Consider the following 18,028-nt stretch of genomic DNA (forward strand, 5'->3'; position numbering starts at 1 on the left):
CTCCACATGCAAATGACTTGTTGTTCCCAGAATTTCACAAATTGCCTAATGATGGGCGCCAAGCACCTCACAAGGACCAAAGAAAGGTCGCATGTCATCAAGCAAAGGTACCCGGACGAAAATTAGTGTACGACACTAATTTTGCTCCTCTCGGTTGACGAGAGTCGCGGGTGACCATGACTTGTCGTTTCCGGATTTTCACAAATTGCCTAATGATGGGTGCCAAGCACCTCACAAGGACCAAAGAAAGGTCGCATGTCATCAAGCAAAGGTACCCAGACGAAAATTAGTGTACGACACTAATTTCCCTCCTCTCGGTTGACGAGAGTCGCGGGTGACCATGAAATTTCCGCATGTAAATGACTTGTTGTTCCCGGAGGAACAAAAGGTGCAGAAGACTATGTCAGCCTCTGCATGCTATCAAGCGTTCTGTCTTACAGATAGCAAAAGAATGTTTATACGGATAACCACTCGGGTATTTCCGCGTATCATCGGGCCCGCCTCCTCTGGATGATACAAGGGTGCAGAATGACCAAATTTGGTCTCTGCTTGTCATCGGGCCTGCCGCCTCTGGATGACAAAAGGGTGCGGATAACCGTAAGGTATCTCCGCGTATCATCGGGCCCGCCGCCTCTGGATGATACAAGGGTGCAGAATGACCAAACTTGGTCTCTGCTTGTCATCGGGCCCGCCGCCTCTGGATGACAAAAGGGTGCGGATAACCGTAAGGTATCTTTGCGTATCATCGGGTCCGCCGCCTCTGGATGATACAAGGGTGCAGAATGACCAAACTTGGTCTCTGCTTGTCATCGAGCCCGCCGCCTCTGGATGACAAAAGGGTGCGGATAACCGTAAGGTATCTCCGCGTATCATCGGGCCCGCCGCCTCTGGATGATACAAGGGTGCAGAATGACCAAACTTGGTCTCTGCTTGTCATCGGGCCCGCCGCCTCTGGATGACAAAAGGGTGCGGATAACCGTAAGGTATCTCCGCGTATCATCGGGCCCGCCGCCTCTGGATGATACAAGGGTGTAGAATGACCAAACTTGGTCTCTGCTTGTCATCGGGCCCGCCGCCTCTGGATGACAAAAGGGTGCGGATAACCGTAAGGTATCTCCGCGTATCATCGGGCCCGCCGCCTCTGGATGATACAAGGGTGCATGTCACATGACCTCAGGGTCAGTATGACAAAGATTATGGGGCGGCCGACAAAAGCAAGGCTCTTGCTCCTACGTATCCTCCAATGAGGAACTCAGACCTACGTAGTTCTAGATAACTTGTGAGACTTGAAAAAGTCTCGGTGTTTTCTCCACTAAAATGCAAACATGCTTTAGCAAAGAGACAAATATTCCAACTGATTTAGAGCAGCATATGCTTTTTTTGAGTGAAAAACAATGCGTCTACCGGGGAAGGAGAGTCTGCTGATGAAATCCCCCATAACCATAAATGAAATTTTGGATGTTAGCATTTCGTTTCTAAATGACCATTTAGAGGAAACACTGGGTTCGACAAAAATAGAAGAAATCCACTCAAAGTGTATCAATCTCGCACAGGTAAGTGTTTCATCCTAATTCCGAACCATAGATATGTCATGACTTGACTTTGCAAATTATTTCCTATCAAATCAAAAATTACATGCGTGATCACGGATCAAATAGGACTTCCCTTGGGAATGGGTTCTTTTGGTGGTTTTTTTTTTTTTTCCGGCTTTTGTGTGTTTTTGGCTTTTGATTTTTTGTTGGCTTTTCCTTTTCTATTTTTGTTTAGTGTGGGGCGAAAAAGTCGCTAGCGCACTGATTTTGGTTGGCAATTAAAGGGAGAAGACCATTTTAGGTCATGGTTTCCTTTCCTTCTTTTTGTTCATTTGGTGACAATTCTGTATTGTTCAGATATTGTCCGGTCTAAAGACCTCTCTGCACATTTCTTCTGGTTTCTTTGACCAGGAGCTTTCTTCTCTTTTTTTTTTCTTTACTTTCTCCCATTCTTTGGTTGGGACTTTTCTTTCTTTTCTTTTTTCTTTCTCCCTCTCTTTGATTGGGAATTTCCTTGTTTCCTTTTTTCCTTTGATTGGAAATTTTCCTTCTCTTTTTCTTTGATTGGAAATTTCCCTTCTATTCTTTTTTGCTTCCGAGGGTAAGGATTGACATTCTCACCCTGGGTCAAGGTTTATGGTGAGTCAGGATCTTGGCTCAAGACTTGTAGAATGGCTAGGCATGGTACATGTCTGGGTTTGGTTTGGTTCAAGGATAAAAGGGATGCCCCACATTATTTCCATGACACAAATGCAAAAATGATGATTTGGAAACTTCATGCAAAACTGGTCATGCATGCACCTATGTGGACACTCAAGTGTCAAACTTTTATGGTCATGTGATGCTAGGGCTCAGGATTCATTTCCTCTATTTTAAATCAACCCAATGTTTCCAAAATATGTTCTTTTATCAATTTGTGCATTCATCCGAGTCCATTTCGGCGTCCGGGGAAATTTCACAGTATTCACCCTTCAGGTGTAGACACATTTTTTTCAAAAACTAGTTATGATCAATGAATTTTTTTCAAAGAAAAGTTGGAAATCATCTCTTTTCAAAAGCATGTCGGTTTTTAGCTAGACAACTTATTTTTCTTTTTTCTCTCTTTTTCCTTTTTTTATTTGTTATTTCTTTTTCTTGTTTGTTTTTGTTTTTTTTTTTTCATGAGGTATTTTGCTACCTAAACATGTGTATATTTTTGTGAGGTATTTTTTCTATATACATGCATATCCAAGGTATCTTGCTACCTAAACATACATATATATATATATATTTTGTGAGGTATCTTTTTGCTACGTACATGCATATCTAAGGTATCTTGCTACCTAAACATACATATATACATTTTGTGAAGTGTGTTTTTGTTTACATACATGCATATCTAAGGTATCTTGCTACCTAAGCATACATATATATATTTTGTGAAGTGTGTTTTTGTTTACATACATGCATATCTAAGGTATCTTTCTACCTAAACATACATATATATATTTTGTGAGGTATGACTACCTTCCGAGCTTGTGCTCGTTTTATTTAAATTCCTAGGATCATGAGCAACTAGGTGTGTCCTACTATGAAAAGTGATCAAACAACAAGCACAGATTCAAAAGGTACTAGGTTGCCTCCTAGTAGCGCTTCTTTAACGTCTTTAGCTGGACGCCTTATGACTTGTCAGTCACTGACCTAGTACTTTGCTTACCTTTGGCTTTGGACTTGGTTGCCTATTGGTCGGCCATGTGTCGTAGGCAATACTCAAACCTTTTTGTGGATGAGCAGAGGTGAATTCTAAAGGTGGTGGCGGTGTGTCCATTGCCCGCTGCCGGCCATCCCCAGGCTGCTATGGTGTTTCACCCTGCGCCGGCCTGGAGACGCAGTACTTCTTGATGAAAGCTCGATTAGTAGAGGGCCTGATGCCCTTGCTGGAGGTGACAGGTACTCCGTAGAACTGACAGAGACCCGTAATTAGAGCTTGACAACTCCAAGACCCTGTTGGACTTTTTCGGGTCCACTGGGTGTCTTGCAGGCGCGATCCCTGCAAACAATAGATGAAATCAGAAATCAGTTGAGCGATGTGCATACTTACCTATGATGATGTGACCTTGTCGGGGGGGTACGAGCACCCTGTAGGACTGATAGAGGCCCGTAACCAGAGCTGGAAACCCCAGGGCCCTGTTGGACTTTTCCGGGTCCACTGGGTGTCTTGTGGGCGGGATCCCTGCAAATAGTAGATGGCATTAGAAATTAGTTGGAAATAATGCATACCTACCTATGTCGGGACGACACAGACCAACTGATACTTCCGTAGGGGGAGATCGGCATTACGGTCGCTGGGCAGAATGCTGCTAAGTAACAACATCATTTATATCTGTGTAAGAGTGGTCATGTTGGTGCGCATGATCCACACTCGTCTCTTTGCAGCGGCACGGGTGAAATCTTACCCCGGTATGCATAGTAGCAGTGTAATAGCCTCCCTCTCTGGTTGTGCTCACACGGTTGGCCCTCCTCCAATATCAGGGGGTGGCCCAAGAATCGTTAAAAGGAAACTACTGGCCCCTTAACCGGGAGTGCAAGTCTCGGTTAAGCATATAAGGGCAGAGGACCTTAAATTCTCTTAAGGTGTGGATGTGGAGCACACTGAAAATGAGGACACGTAGCCCTCTAAAGGTGAGGGCGTGCAGCCCTTTCAAGGCGAGGATGTGTAGTCCTTTGGAGGTGAGGGCGTGCAGCCCTCTGATGGCGAGGACGTGTAATCCTCTCAAGGTGAGGGCGTGCAGCCCTCTGTTGGCGAGGACGTGTAGTCCTCTCAAGGCGAGGACGTATAGTCCTCTGGAGACGAGGGTACTAGTACCCAAGGGTCCATCCTTATGAGAAAGCAAGGGATCGACTCATCGAGAGAGCCGGTCATCCTAAATTCAAAAGATTTGGACATTTAGATGTAGGGAATCTATGTAGTCAACATGATTTTTAGGGATGCAGATGCATGCAACCTTTGTTGTGAAATTTGGTAAATGCGGACTTCATATGAAATAATGCAATGAAATGGAAAGTTTGTACAATGTTCATGTCATTCTTTCCTTGTTTTGTGATTTTGATTTTGATTTTGATTTGATTTTTTTTTTTTTTTTGGAAAACACAAATTGACTATCCTTTTGAAAGAGGTGATAGTCCATGCAACCTTATCCTATCTTTTGCAAATCTCTCCGAGAACTCCCTCAGAGAGTGTGTTCTGTTTGATTTAGTCATTTGACCATTTTGGAGTGACGGCAATGGAGTTGTTTGATGTTTAATCAATCCATTGAAATCCTAGGGTTTGTCCTCCCTTTTTTTGTTAAAAACATCGATGGGTGAGAACTTTTGATCGGCCCCTATGTTCACTTGAGGCTCATGCACGGTGCCCCTTATTGCCCCAGTGTAAGGCTTTGAAGTACCAATCGTTACCTTTCGTGATGACCTTGTAGCTGGGAACCTACTGGGTGAGAACTTCTAATCTGCCCTTAGGTTCGCTTGAGGTTTATGCATGGTGCCTTTCATTGCCCCAGTGTAGGGCTATGAGGTAACCATCATTGTCTTGTTTTCATAGCCTCGTAGTGAGGAAGAATGAAAGAAGCAGTTGATTCTTGCAAAAAGAATTTTTCCAAGGACGAGAAATAGTTGAAGGATTTTTTGATGGATTAAGTCAAATGACCCCTATGTAGAAGCAAGATGTTTTGATGTTTTGATGATGCCAAAGGATCAAGTGCTTCCAAGTTTTATTCAAGACAAGAATCCAAGAAAATCAAGATATATGATCAAGTTGATCTCTAGAATCTTTAGGAAGAAGTTTCCAAATTGAAAAACGAGAGGTTTGACCAAAGAATTCTATCATTTCAAATTGAGATTTGCTCTCTGGTAATCGATTACCAGCAGCTGAAAATGTTTATAACAGTCACTAGAAATTTGAACTCAAAATTTATAATGTGTAATCGATTACACATGGATGGTAATTGATTACCAACAGTTTTTTTTTTTTGAAAATTTTAAAATTTGTAATCGTTTGCACAAGTCTTGTAATCGATTACCAGAGGGGATTTTCAGAAAATAATTTCCAAGGGTCACATCTATTCAAATTTTTTATGAATGGCCATTAAAAAGAGTTTTCATTGCCCAAAAGTTTTATCCTCTCAAAAGATTAAGAGAGTTTTTCTGAACTGAAATGTCTTATCCTCTCAAAAAGATTCTTTGGTCAACCACTTGCATATTCAATAAGGAATTTTGATTGATCTTCATTGTACAATCTATCTCTTTTAAGAGAGATTTCTTCTTCTTATTTCTGAAAAGGGATTAAGAGACCGTGGGTCTCTTGTTGTAGAGGATTCCTGAACACAAGGGAAGGGTTTTCCCTATGTGCATTGTTAATCCGAAAAGAGAGAGTGAAAGTTTAATTGGGGAATAATATTCGTATCTTAATTCAATCCCCTCTTCTTCTCAAGGTAACTGAGGCCATTTGTCCAACATCCTATTCTTGATAACTCACTTCTCTCTAAAAAGACAAACTTTCCAGGATGATAAAATGAGGTCACATGAACGTCTTGAAAGCACAGTCAATCAAATGTTTTTTTTTTCTTTTTGAACACTTTTATTTTATTTTATTTTGAAACTTGTTTGTTTTGAACTTTACTCGTTTTTTTACGGCACCCCCACCAACGTGCAAGACGAGTAATCTCTGATTGAACAGTGTTGGAAGTCAACACTCAGGAGCGCAGGTCGCTTGAGCAAACAGACCAATGGCTTGCACCCACATTCCGATGAAAGTTGAATAAGCAAACATGCGTTTGTGAGAGGATGAGGGACAAAGATATCAACTTTATCCATTTCATTTAACATTGTAGCTGTGGTTTACAATAATGGCATAAACTTGGAAACCCTGATGAGTCATTAGGGACACCTAACAACAGCTTTCAAAATTGCCCCATGTGTGGCATCTCTTGTCAATGTCAGGATTTACACGCAATTCTCCTCAAATTTCAGCCAGCCCGCATCAATTAGACCTTGCACCTTACGCTTCAGAGCCCTACCATGCTCAATGGAACTCCCCGGGGCTTCTCCGTGACAAGCACACGTTGCGTTCGAGTCGTATTCTCGGAGAAATGGAGGTTGATGAACCTTGGCTAGGGTTATGGCTACCATTGAATTATCAAGTAGATATGGGAGCAAGTTAGCATAGGACACTGGAATTGGGGTGAATTCTACAGGCTTTCTCGCTGCAAAATTCACTTCTTGGTTGGTGTTTTTGGTTTGTGCTAAAGGTGGTGTTCGTCATTGGAAGTGCGGTAGACAGACTTTGTGGTAGATTTAGGGATGGCCTTTGTGGATAACTAGGTGGTGGGTAAGGAGAAAGTTTGTTATTGGCTGAGTAAAGATATTGTTGGGTTGGTGGGAAATTTGGCCGTACAGGAATGGCAGTCACAGCATGGGTTTCTCCCTCATCCTCACCCTCTTTATTTGCCCCAGTTTTCTCAGTCGTCCTAGTAGGATGATCAAATTTGCCTCTTTTCGGACCCACATTGATCCTTTCACTGGCGAAGACCAAATCTGCAAAGCTTTGAGGGTGCACAGCCCACCATCTTTTCATAGTAGAGTACCGATAATGTGTCTACCATCACGATTATCGTCTCCCTTTCCATTATTGGGGGTACCACTTGGGCCGCCAGATCCCTCCACCTTTTGGGCGTGTTCTTTGAATGATCCGTCCCCCTTTTTGCACATGTTCTGTAGTTGCATCCTATCCGGAACCATATCAAAATTGTACTGATACTGCCTAACAAAGGCAACCATTAGGTCCTTCCAAGAATGGACTCGGGAAGGTTCCAAGTTAGTGTACCAGGTAACAGCTACCCCAGTAAGACTTTCTTGGAAAGAATGTATCAGCAATTCCTCATCTTTGCGTATGCCCTTATCTTCCGACAATACATCTTTGGATGGTTCTTGAGGCAAGTAGTCCCCTTGTACTTGTCAAAGTCCAGCACCTTGAACTTGGGAGGGGTGATGATATTGGGTACTAGGAACAACTCTTCTAGGTTAGCAAAGGCATAATCTTTACCTCCTTCAATGGCCCTGGGCCTTTCCTCTTTCCCATTTCTGCTGATATCTTGGTGTACTCATCCTCTAGCCTTTGCTCGTTAGTCGCCGCTAGATTTAGCTTCTCTTTGCACTTATCGATGATGGCCCACATATTCCCTTCAGTCTCGCTTAACTGTTGGGACAAATTTCTTTTCGACCTAAGGCAAACCTTTAGCTCGTTAAAGACGGAAGAAAAGAAATCGAAAATAAAGATGAAAGCTTAAAAAAACAAGAAATGAATTGAAAGTCTCGGATTCGAAAACTTACCCGTTGAAGAACGAAAAACGGATGAAGAACAATGAAGAACGGACGAAAACCTTCACGGATTTGCTTACGGAAACATCTCGGAAGCGTTGCGGAAGCACCTCGGCTTGGATTTTCTTCATGGAAACAATTTTTTTCACCCAAAACAGCTGAAATACATAGTTAGGGGGCTGAGGGATCCTTAGAACAGCCCCCTTCAGCCTTTTTATAGGAAAAAGGGGGAGGAGGTTGCCGCCCAGCTCGCCCAGGCGACCTTAGCTCGCCCAGGCGAGCTGGGTTGCTTCCTCTAGAAGCAACCCAGCTTCAAAAAACGTTCTGGAAGGCCCAATTCAAAATTTCGAAATTGCTATTTGCACGCCCCCAATTTTGATAAGTTCACCCCCCCTCTTTCGTAATTTACGGAAAAGTTACGGAAGCCTTACGGAAGCATATAGGACTTGATTTTCTTCTTTTTTTCTCTTCCGTCTCACCCGTATTAAGTTAATTATGCTTATTTAGAGTTATGGGAATTTTACGGAAGCATTACGGGTGTCCCGGAAGCCCCGGAATCCCATTTTTCAACAAAACGGGGGGTGTGGTGGCCATCTAGCTCGCCCAGGCAAGCTAGGTTACTTCAACCTTAAGCAAGAAATTGCCCAGAAACCTCTAGAAGGGCCCAGATTCGAAAATTACTGTTTGCACCCCCCATTTTACTAAATACACCCCCCTTTGGCTTTTTTTGGTGATTCTTTTTTCGTAAAGTTACGGAAACTTACGAATTTTGTAACGATACTTGTTTTCTTTCCGTAATGTTACGGAACCTTGCGGATTACATAATCATCCCCTTTTTGACTTACGGAATGTTACGGAACCTCACTTAATTATGCAACGATGCTTCCATTTGATTTCTGGCGTGTCACGGAAACTTACGGATTGTGCATCAATATTTTTTTTGGTTTTTCGGCATGTCCTGGAATTTCACAAATTGCCTAATGATGGATGCCAAGCACCTCACAAGGACCAAAGAAAGGTCGCATGTCATCAAGCAAAGGTCCCCGGACGAAATTAGGGTATGACAACTGGTTAGACAGTCCAAAGCATTTACCATTGCTTTCTCCAGTGAAGACTGTGGTGTCTCGAGAATACTGACATCTTCCTTATCAATCTCTTCTACTCTGAAACACTTCCAACCTTCCTGTGGATACTTCATCGCTTTGAAGAGAGAGAAGGTGATCTTCTAATTGTCAATACTCAACTCCAAGTTCCCATTCCCCATATCCACCACACAGTTGGGAGTCAGCATGAATGGTCTGCCTAAGATGAGGGGAATGTATGTGTCTTCTTCGATATCCATTATGACAAAGTCCACCGGAAAAGTAAAGTGGCGTTCCTTGACTAGGACATCTTCTACCACCCTGTACGGCCTTTAATCGAGCGGTCTGCTAGCTGAAGCGTCATCTTGGTAGGATCTATCTTCAGATTCCCAATTCTTTTACACATTGACAAGGGCATCAGATTGATACTTGCTCCTAAGTCAATGAAGACCTTGTTCACTGTCTCTTTTCCTATGGTGCACGGGATGGTAACACTTCCGGGGTCCTTAAATTTCTTGGGTAGCTTCCTCTGTATTATAGCGCTGCAGTTACCCCCTACCACAATGTTCTCATTGTCAATGTATTTCACCTTCTTGGTGAGGATGTCCTTCATAAATATAGAGTATAGGGGCATCTGCTGTAAGGCTTCCCCGAATGGCATAGTGATCTCCAGCCCTTTGAATATTTCCAAGAAACGCTTGAAATAGAGTTCCTTGTTCTTCTTGGTGGGTACCACAGGATATGGGAGATCTTGTGGTAGGGCTGGTGGTTCTTCTTTCCTGGCTTCCCGCGCTTTCTGGCTTTTAGTTGTAGGTGGTGATGCCACCTTCTCTTCTTCTTCTATCCTTTCTTCTGGTGTCTCTGTCCTGTCTTCCTCTGACCGGTCTTCTTGTTCAACCTTACCTTCCTCCTGTGCTTTCTTTTGCCCTCGAGTCAACACGGCCTTGCATTCTTCCTTTGGGTTCTTCTCCGTGTTAGCCCCGAAAGTTCTAGTGGGTCGTTCGGCTTTGTCTTGTGCCAATTGGCCCATTTGAACTTCCAGATTTTGAATGGCTGCATCCGTGCTCTTTTGATGGGATCGTGTTTTCTGGATGAATTGCAACCACAGTTCTTCTATATTGGTGGGCTTTTCTTGCTGATTGGGGCCCTGGCTGGGATGCTGGTATGGCGGTTGGTCTGGTTGTTGATTCCTTTGCTCCTTGTACTGGTTTCCCTGATTCCTCCACCCTGAACCTTGCGTGAAGTTTCTTCCTTGATTGAATCCCGGTGGTCCGTGATTGAATCCTGCTCCCCCTTGGTGGAATCCGGATGAGTTCCCCTGGTTGTAACCCTGGAATTCGCGATTTGGTATGCCCATATAGTTTATTTCACGAGAGGTATCCTGTTGGCTTACACATTGTCCAGGCTCATGGGTTCCTCCGCATGTGGGGCATCTTTCTACCTGCAAAACAGGAGAGTGGGAAGAACTTACCACTTGTAATTGTTGAGGTAATTTGCTGAGGGTTTCGGTAAGGGCTTATATCTGCCTCGTCAACAGCTTGTTCTGTGCCAATGTCGCGTCCTGCATGCCAAGTTCCAAAAGGCTTCTTTTTGTGGGCACATAGCTACGATCACGAAGGATTGCTTGATCATTGGCCGCCATGTCCTCAATGAGCTCCATCGCTTCTTCGGGAGTCTTCAGTTTGATTTTTCCCCCTGCGGATGCGTCTAGTAGCTGTTTCGATTGAGGTCGCAAGCCATCGATGAATATGTTCAGTTGTACCGGCTCGCTGTATCCGTGTGTCGGTGTCTTTCGTAAAAGCCCATGAAAACGGTCTAGTGCTTCGCTTAGGGACTCATCCGGGAATTAATGGAAAGAAGAAATATCCATTTTCCCTTCGGCGGTCTTTGACTCTGGGAAGTACTTCTTTAAGAACTTTTCCACTACTTCTTCCCAGGTTCTTAAGCTGTTGCCTTTGAAAGAGTGCAACCATCGTTTTGCCTCTCTTGCTAGAGAAAAGGAGAAGAGGTTAAGGCGTACCGCATCTTCTGGGACTCCAGCGATTTTTACGGTGTTGCATATTTCTATCTACGAGGCAAGGTGAGCATATGGATCTTCGCTTGGAAGACCATGGAAGAGGTTCCCTTGGATTAGCTGAATAAGGGAATGCGGGTAGGAAATATTGGCGGCTTGTACCTCTGGTCTTGCAATGCTCGTGAAGAACTGAGGAGTGGCGGTATTGGAGAAGTCTTCTAGGGTGACTCTTCGTGCCGGTTCCCCGTCCATTTCAGCGTGATGTGGAGAAAGAGGTGAGGTGTAACTGCTTCCTTCTGTGTCTTGTTCCCTTCTTTTTCTTGAAGCGTTGTTACGCTGACAAGTAGATTCAATTTCTAAGTTGATAGGGACAACGTCTCCAGATGCAGTCCTAAGTCTCATAAAAAAAAAGGCACTACCCGTGCAAGTATGGAAGAAAGGAAGAATAGAAGTAAAGAGGAAATAGAATAATCCAAGAAAGAAGAGTTGGGCTTACAAACTGATATAGTATGGTAATTAAGTGCGAAAATAAAATCCCCGGCAACGGCGCCAAAAACTTGTTGAGACTTTGGCAAGTGTACCAAATCGCTCTTAAGTAGTAAAACTCGGAAGTCCGAGTATCGTTTCTGCAGGGATTTTATTGCACTTGATTAAATACTTCTCAATTTGTAAGTATGAGTAAAGATAATAAAGAAAGAAATAAATGCAGAAATAAGGGGTGGTTACCAAATCAAATAGTTTAAAAGGAAAGACAATTAATAAAGATGCCAAGACCGGACAAACCCAATTGGCCTACGATGCATGTAAATATGATATTCATTACCAATGCACTGGTATTAGTTCAACCCACATCTATTAATTACTTGCCCCTGATGCCTCACGTTGGCAAGCCTATTTTAACTACCTATCTCGCAAATGCCTTTGCGAAGATTTAATAATTAAAATGCATTAAGGTTAAGTTCTAGATGTTGCTTAAATGCATGGGCAGTGGGTTATCATTCTATGCCTAGCAATGCTAGATGTTATGTTAGGTGTTACCCTTTCCCAAGTGTATAACCCCTAAAACTAATGCATGCATTAATTCTTAAATCCTTATTAGGAAATACACTCTCCCGAGCGAATAAAACCCAAAAGAATTTTAAGAACAATTGCAAGATAACAAGAAAAGAAGTAGAACAGAAAAACTTAGAATAAATTCCCTTTGCATTGATAATTCTTGAAGCACACCGTACATCGTTGGCTTTTTAGGCCTGCCAGGCCCTAGCTAGGGGATTAGCCACTCATGGCCATTGAGGGCTTACAACTGGGGGTGAAAGAAAGAATGGGGATAATAAAAACAAAGAATATAAAGAGAGAAGGGAGAGCTCAGGCTTGGAGTGCTGAGAATAGTGCTCTGAGACGAGATAATGATTCCTTGGGACTGGCTCTCTATTTATAGTTGCTGAAGTGGGCTTTTGGGCCTTCATAGTCGCCCTCAGTGTGACACCTCGCGCTTAGCGCCACTGTTGGGCTGGGCCTGCTTTAGAATTCCTTCTTTCTCTTCATTTCTGTTGCCCTTTTTGCTTAATGTAACCTCATTTTTCGTATCTGCAACCAGAAATTCAATTTAGTTAATTTTTCAACTTTTAATTATAAATAACTGTTAAATAATTAATTTTAAGCCAAAATTTGACTATTTAACTACTATTAATTCACAATTATTTAGCAGTTATCAAAATCCCCCAAATTAAACTTTGCCTGTCCCCAAGCAAACCATGAATAAAAATAAATTTTCAAACAAGTTCTGAGTGTTCCAACACTATCAATGGCTTCAGTTCCTCCTTCTTTCAGTGGTCCCTTCCGCATCTGTCAACATCTCAAAATGAAAGCATACAACACAAGAATGGAATGAATCTTGATCAAATCTGGCTCGCCTTACTTTCCTCACAAGGCTGGTGTTTCCCTCTACTCACAAGTGTCTGGTTCAGTGTTTGCAATTTTACTAACAACCTGCAAGTAAGACTCCAAAGTTTTGCATTTCATCTTAAGTACAGTTATCTTTAGTTACCTTTAGGTGGATCACTAAGGACTTTATTGGCTTGTATTGGGGTTTAGCTTACAAAAAATCATGGTTTTTCTTGGAAATTCAAACTTAGGATTAAGAGAGCAAAAAATTCTAATTCTTCCGAAGCCTTTTTCTTAACCCTTTCATTTTCCCATACCTCTCTTGCTCTTTTGTTTCTTCCCTTTATTTTAATTTTTTTATATAGTTGGGCTTCTAGTTTGTGAGAGGTGTCTTACTATGTGTTGTACTATTGTCTTAGCTACCTATTTTCCAAAATCCCCCAAATTAAGACCTTTATAACCCATTTTTGCTCTCTTATCATTCAAAAGGGTAGGACTATCATTTTATTGGCTCAATGGTTAATTCAAAATAATATATAGGCTCAATCATGGGTGCAAGGGGAAAAAATGATGTCGGGTTGGCTTTTTGGCTAAGTAGCTAAATATAACAAACATGGCCTTGATCATATCCACCTTAAGTAACTATTCTAACAATCCAAGACTGATGCAAAACCAGGAACTTAAAAACAGGCGTTTTCTCTCACAATTAAGTTCACACTCTCACCGGAATTTAAGCAAGTATACGGCATACCAGTTATGACCTTGTTCCATCAGACTAACCTTCCCACCTTGTGCTATTCATGTTCCATTTCCTGACCTGACTTGTGCTTCCAGAACCATAGTTTCCAAGGATTAGTGGCATCTCAAGTGTTTGAACCTTCCAGAACAAGCTCAAAAATTATGATTGCTCAAGTTTATCATGCAATTATTACTCAGAAAACACATACTAAAATACTGATATTATTACTACTACTTCTTTTTTAATACCCAAACAGACCACATAAACGAAACATAAGAAAGAAGAAAACACCAAACATAAAAGAAAACAACAAAACATAAAAGGAAACATCAAAACATAAAAGAAAACATCAACTGCCTCCGCCCAAGTCTGCCCATGGGCCCCAGTCAGCGCTGGCTAAGTCAGCAATGAGGTCTTCATCGACCGCAGGATCCTCAGTGGCTCCAGAAGGCTCTTCCCCCCTGTCAGTGGAGGGCTGGTCTCCTGGCCAGGCAACCTGCTGACGATAAGCCTTTGGAGTGATGAGCGGGGGCTCCATCTGCAGGTGTAAGGACAGCCTGTGCATGTTCTCCATGATGAGCTTCTATCCGACGTGAATGGACCTCAGCATCTGACCATGCATGTCCATGGATGCTGAGGTGGAAGCAGGTGGAGGTCGCGGTCTCTGAGAAGAAGGCTGAGACGGAGGCTGGGTAGGAAGAGGGGCCTCTGATGCCGACGCCGAGGCTCTGGTGCGTGTGCGGCGAGTCCCTGGAAAGGTGATCGATGGATCGGCGGGGTTCCAACATTTCTTCTTCACATAAGCCAAGTTGATCGCAGGGCTGAGTGACTCAAAGATCAGGGTATCAGAAACCACCCCCTGAATGTCACACAGCGCTGTAATCAACGCTGGGAACCCGAGCCTCGAGGTGCTGGACTGGGCAATCTCACTGATCTGCTGCGATATAAAGCTGCCCACGTCCATATCCATGCGGCTCACCAAGCCGTAGATCAAGCGTGCCCTGTCAAGATTAACATCAGATGTGTGAGAAGTGGGCGCAAGATCATAATAAGAGACAACACTCCATGTCTGAGCGAGTGTCGTCATATCCTTCCTCAGCAGCTTCCAGGGGAGATCATCGGCATTAAGAACAAAATGCCCCCTGGAGTACATAGTGTGGCAGCGATGGTGTCAGGATCGGGGTGAGTGCTGAGGTATCTGGTGTATGCTGGGTACTCCTCCCCGTCCTCCAAGATGACTGGGGTGTCGAGGAAGTCATTAATGGTGTCAGCATCAAAGCGAATGATCTGTCCTCGCACCCTGCAGAATCTGGGACTGTGGTCCTCTGGATCATAAAGGTTCAAATAGAACTCTTTCACCAGAGCCACGTCGATCCTCTTCTCTGGTAGGTGAGTCAGCACCTGGTCCCATCTGCGCCTCCTGAGTTCCTGGAGGAACTCGTCGAACATCCTAGGCCCGAGTTCAACATTCCTCTCTGGAAGGATGTTCTAGAGCTGAATGTTGTCTTGGTACCTGTGCCAAGCAATCTCTGATGTAAAGCGGGAAGAGTCCCAGCTGGACGCTTCCCGTGGTGTGGGCACGGCACGACGCTTGCGAGAAGCCATCTGAAAAAAGAAAAAAAAAACAAAAACAACAAAAACAGACTACAGTTAGTAGACATGGGGGTGCAGAAAGTAGAAGGAGGGGGTGCAGTTATGAAGAAGGGGGGTGCAGAAAGTAGAAGGAAGGGGGGTGCAATTATGAGGAAGAGGGGTGCAGAAAGTAAAGTAGAAGGGGGTGAAGAGAGTAGAAGTGGGGGTGTAAAGAGAAAAGCACGAAGGCTGGTGGCCCTAAGGCCCAGCCCCGCGCTTGGCGCCACCCTGCACGCTGTTGCTGGCACGCACTTAGCGCCTAGAGTGGGCGCTTAGCACGTGCATCCAGATGCACGAGCGCGCTTAGCGTGATGACTGAGATATATGAGCGCGCTTAGCGCGACCACGCCCGCTAAGCGCGTGCTTTGTGTCTACTATGGTGCATCCACTTGCGACGGGCGCCCAGCGCATTCGCAAGATGTCTATCTCCTCCCCTTAGGTCGTTGATGGGCTTAGCGCGTTAATACCTGTTCAGAGTTCCAACAGAAAATCCAGATTCAAAACCTACCTTTGTCGTGAGAAACTGCTTGAAAATCACAAGGGAATGTGTAGGTGAGAAGAGGATGCAGAGAGGAAGTGTGGAAAGTGTAAAAGCGCAGAGAAAAGAAAAAGAAATGAAGTTCTGCACTTAAAAAGCCCCCCTGGAGGCAACTGAGGGGTTGGGGAGTTTCGAAAACTCCCCAGAATTTATGACCTGCGCGCTTAGCGCGCATGTGGCCGCTAAGCGCACCAGGGAAAACGTCCCTTGGTTGCCCCTCAGATTTAAAATTCAAAATTTAAAAACTAACCTGGGCGCTTAGCGCGAGGTTGCGCTCTAAGCGCGTGGCTTTGTGCAGCCCACTTCACTTCTGCTATTCGTACCCCTCCTTTTGCTGACTTCACCTGTTGGGCCTTTTCTTTTCGTACGCCCTGTTTGCTGTTTGCACCTGTTGGGCTTTTTTTTTTAACAGAAAAATAAAAGCACTACATTTTTACACTAAATGTTGGGTTGCCTCCCAACCAGCGCTTAGTTTATTGTCTTTAGCTAGACAGTAGGCCCTCTCAAGGATCATTTAAATAGACAATGGTCGTCAATCGCTCTAGTTGTCCTCCGTCATACGGCTTTAAGCGCTGGCCATTGACGATCCATTTCTTCTCGAAGTTCTCTTCTCTAGGGTCCACCAATTCCACTGCTCCATGAGGTCTAACTTCTTTTATGATAAACGGCCCTGACCACTTGGACTTCAGCTTACCTGGGAATAGCCTTAGCCTTGAGTTAAAGAGCAATACCTGCTGCCCTGGCTGGAATTCTCTCCTCTGCAACTTCTTATCATGATATGCCTTCGTTTTTTCCTTGTAAATTCTGGACGATTCATAGGCATTCAGTCTCATCTCCTCTAACTCCTGAAGTTGTAATTTCCTCTTTTCCCAGTATGCATTATTGTCAAATTTAAGCAACCGGAGAGCCCAATATGCTTTGTGCTCCAGCTCCACTGGTAAATGGCATGACTTCCCATACACTAGCTAAAATGGTGATAAGCTGATGGGGGTCTTGAACGCTGTCCTATACGCCCAGAGAGTATCATCGAGCTTCAAGGCCCAATCCTTTCTGGATGATGCAACTGTCTTCTCCAGGATTCGCTTGAGCTCCCTGTTAGAGATTTCTACTTGGCCATTCGTCTGGGGATGATAAGGTGTGGCCACCTTATGTCGGACATTATAGTGCTCCAGGACTTTCTTCAACTGGTTGTTGCAGAAGTGCATTCCTCCATCACTAATCAAGGCTCGTGGGACTCCGAAGCGGGAGAAAATGTTCTTCTTTAGAAACTTGATTACTACCCTGGCATCGTCCTTCGGCATAGCTATAGCCTCCACCCACTTGGAGACATAATCCACTGCTACCAAGATGTAAATATTTCCATATGACGAAGGCAGGGGTCCCATGAAGTCTATGTCCCAAAAGTCAAAGATTTCCACTTCCATGATGTTCTGTAAAGGCATCTCATTTCTTCGCGATATCCCCCCAGTTCTCTGGCATCTATCACAACAACGCATAAACTCGTAAGCATCTTTAAAAAGAGAGGGCCAGAAAAAACCTGATTATAGCACTTTTGCTGCTGTTCTGTCCCCGCTGTGATGTCCACCGTATGATGAACTGTGACAGTGCCAAAGAATGCTCCGTGCTTCTTCCTTTGTGACACATCTTCTCAATACATTATCTGCTCCTGCTTTGAACAAATGGGGGTCATTCCACACATAGAAGCGTGCATCGTGTAGAAATTTCTTCCTCTGACTCCAAGTATACTCCTCTGGAATGACTCCCGTGGCTTTGTAGTTTGCCATGTCTGCAAACCAAGGTCTGGTGGTAACCTGCAAAAGAAACTCATCAGGAAATTCATCTCTTACCTCTGGCTCTTCCTTGGTGACTTCTTCATTCTTTAACCGAGATATGTGATCGGCTACCACATTCTCGGATCCTCTCTTATCCTTGATGACGATGTCAAACTCTTGCAAGAGGAGGACCCATCTAATTAACCTTGGCATTGAGTCTGTTTTGGCGAGCAGGTGCTTGATGGCAGCATGATCTGTAAAAATGGCGACCTTCGATCCTATCAAGTATGACCTGAACTTCTCCAAGGCAAAGACAACAGCTAGCATTTCCTTTTCTGTGGTGGCATAATTCAATTGTGCTTCATTCAGGACCCTGCTAGCATAATAGATGGCATGAAATACCTTGTCGTGTCTCTGTCCTAGTACTACTCCTATGGCATAATCACTGGCATCGCACATTAGCTCAAAGTCTTTATTCCAATCT

The 18,028-nt window shown here is 43.9% G+C and overlaps 1 protein-coding gene across 1 annotated transcript; it reads right to left on the reverse strand.

Moving 5' to 3' along the window:
• Positions 1-9,278: 9,278 nt before the first annotated feature.
• On the reverse strand, positions 9,279-10,322 carry LOC102670375 (uncharacterized). Its single transcript, XM_006601466.1, has one exon. The coding sequence runs from the start codon at positions 10,320-10,322 to the stop codon at positions 9,279-9,281; it is 1,044 nt and encodes a 347-aa protein (XP_006601529.1).
• Positions 10,323-18,028: the final 7,706 nt, after the last annotated feature.

Source organism: Glycine max, unplaced genomic scaffold (assembly GCF_000004515.6).
Source record: "Glycine max cultivar Williams 82 unplaced genomic scaffold, Glycine_max_v4.0 scaffold_270, whole genome shotgun sequence".
In the NCBI taxonomy this organism is placed as follows: domain Eukaryota; kingdom Viridiplantae; phylum Streptophyta; class Magnoliopsida; order Fabales; family Fabaceae; genus Glycine; species Glycine max.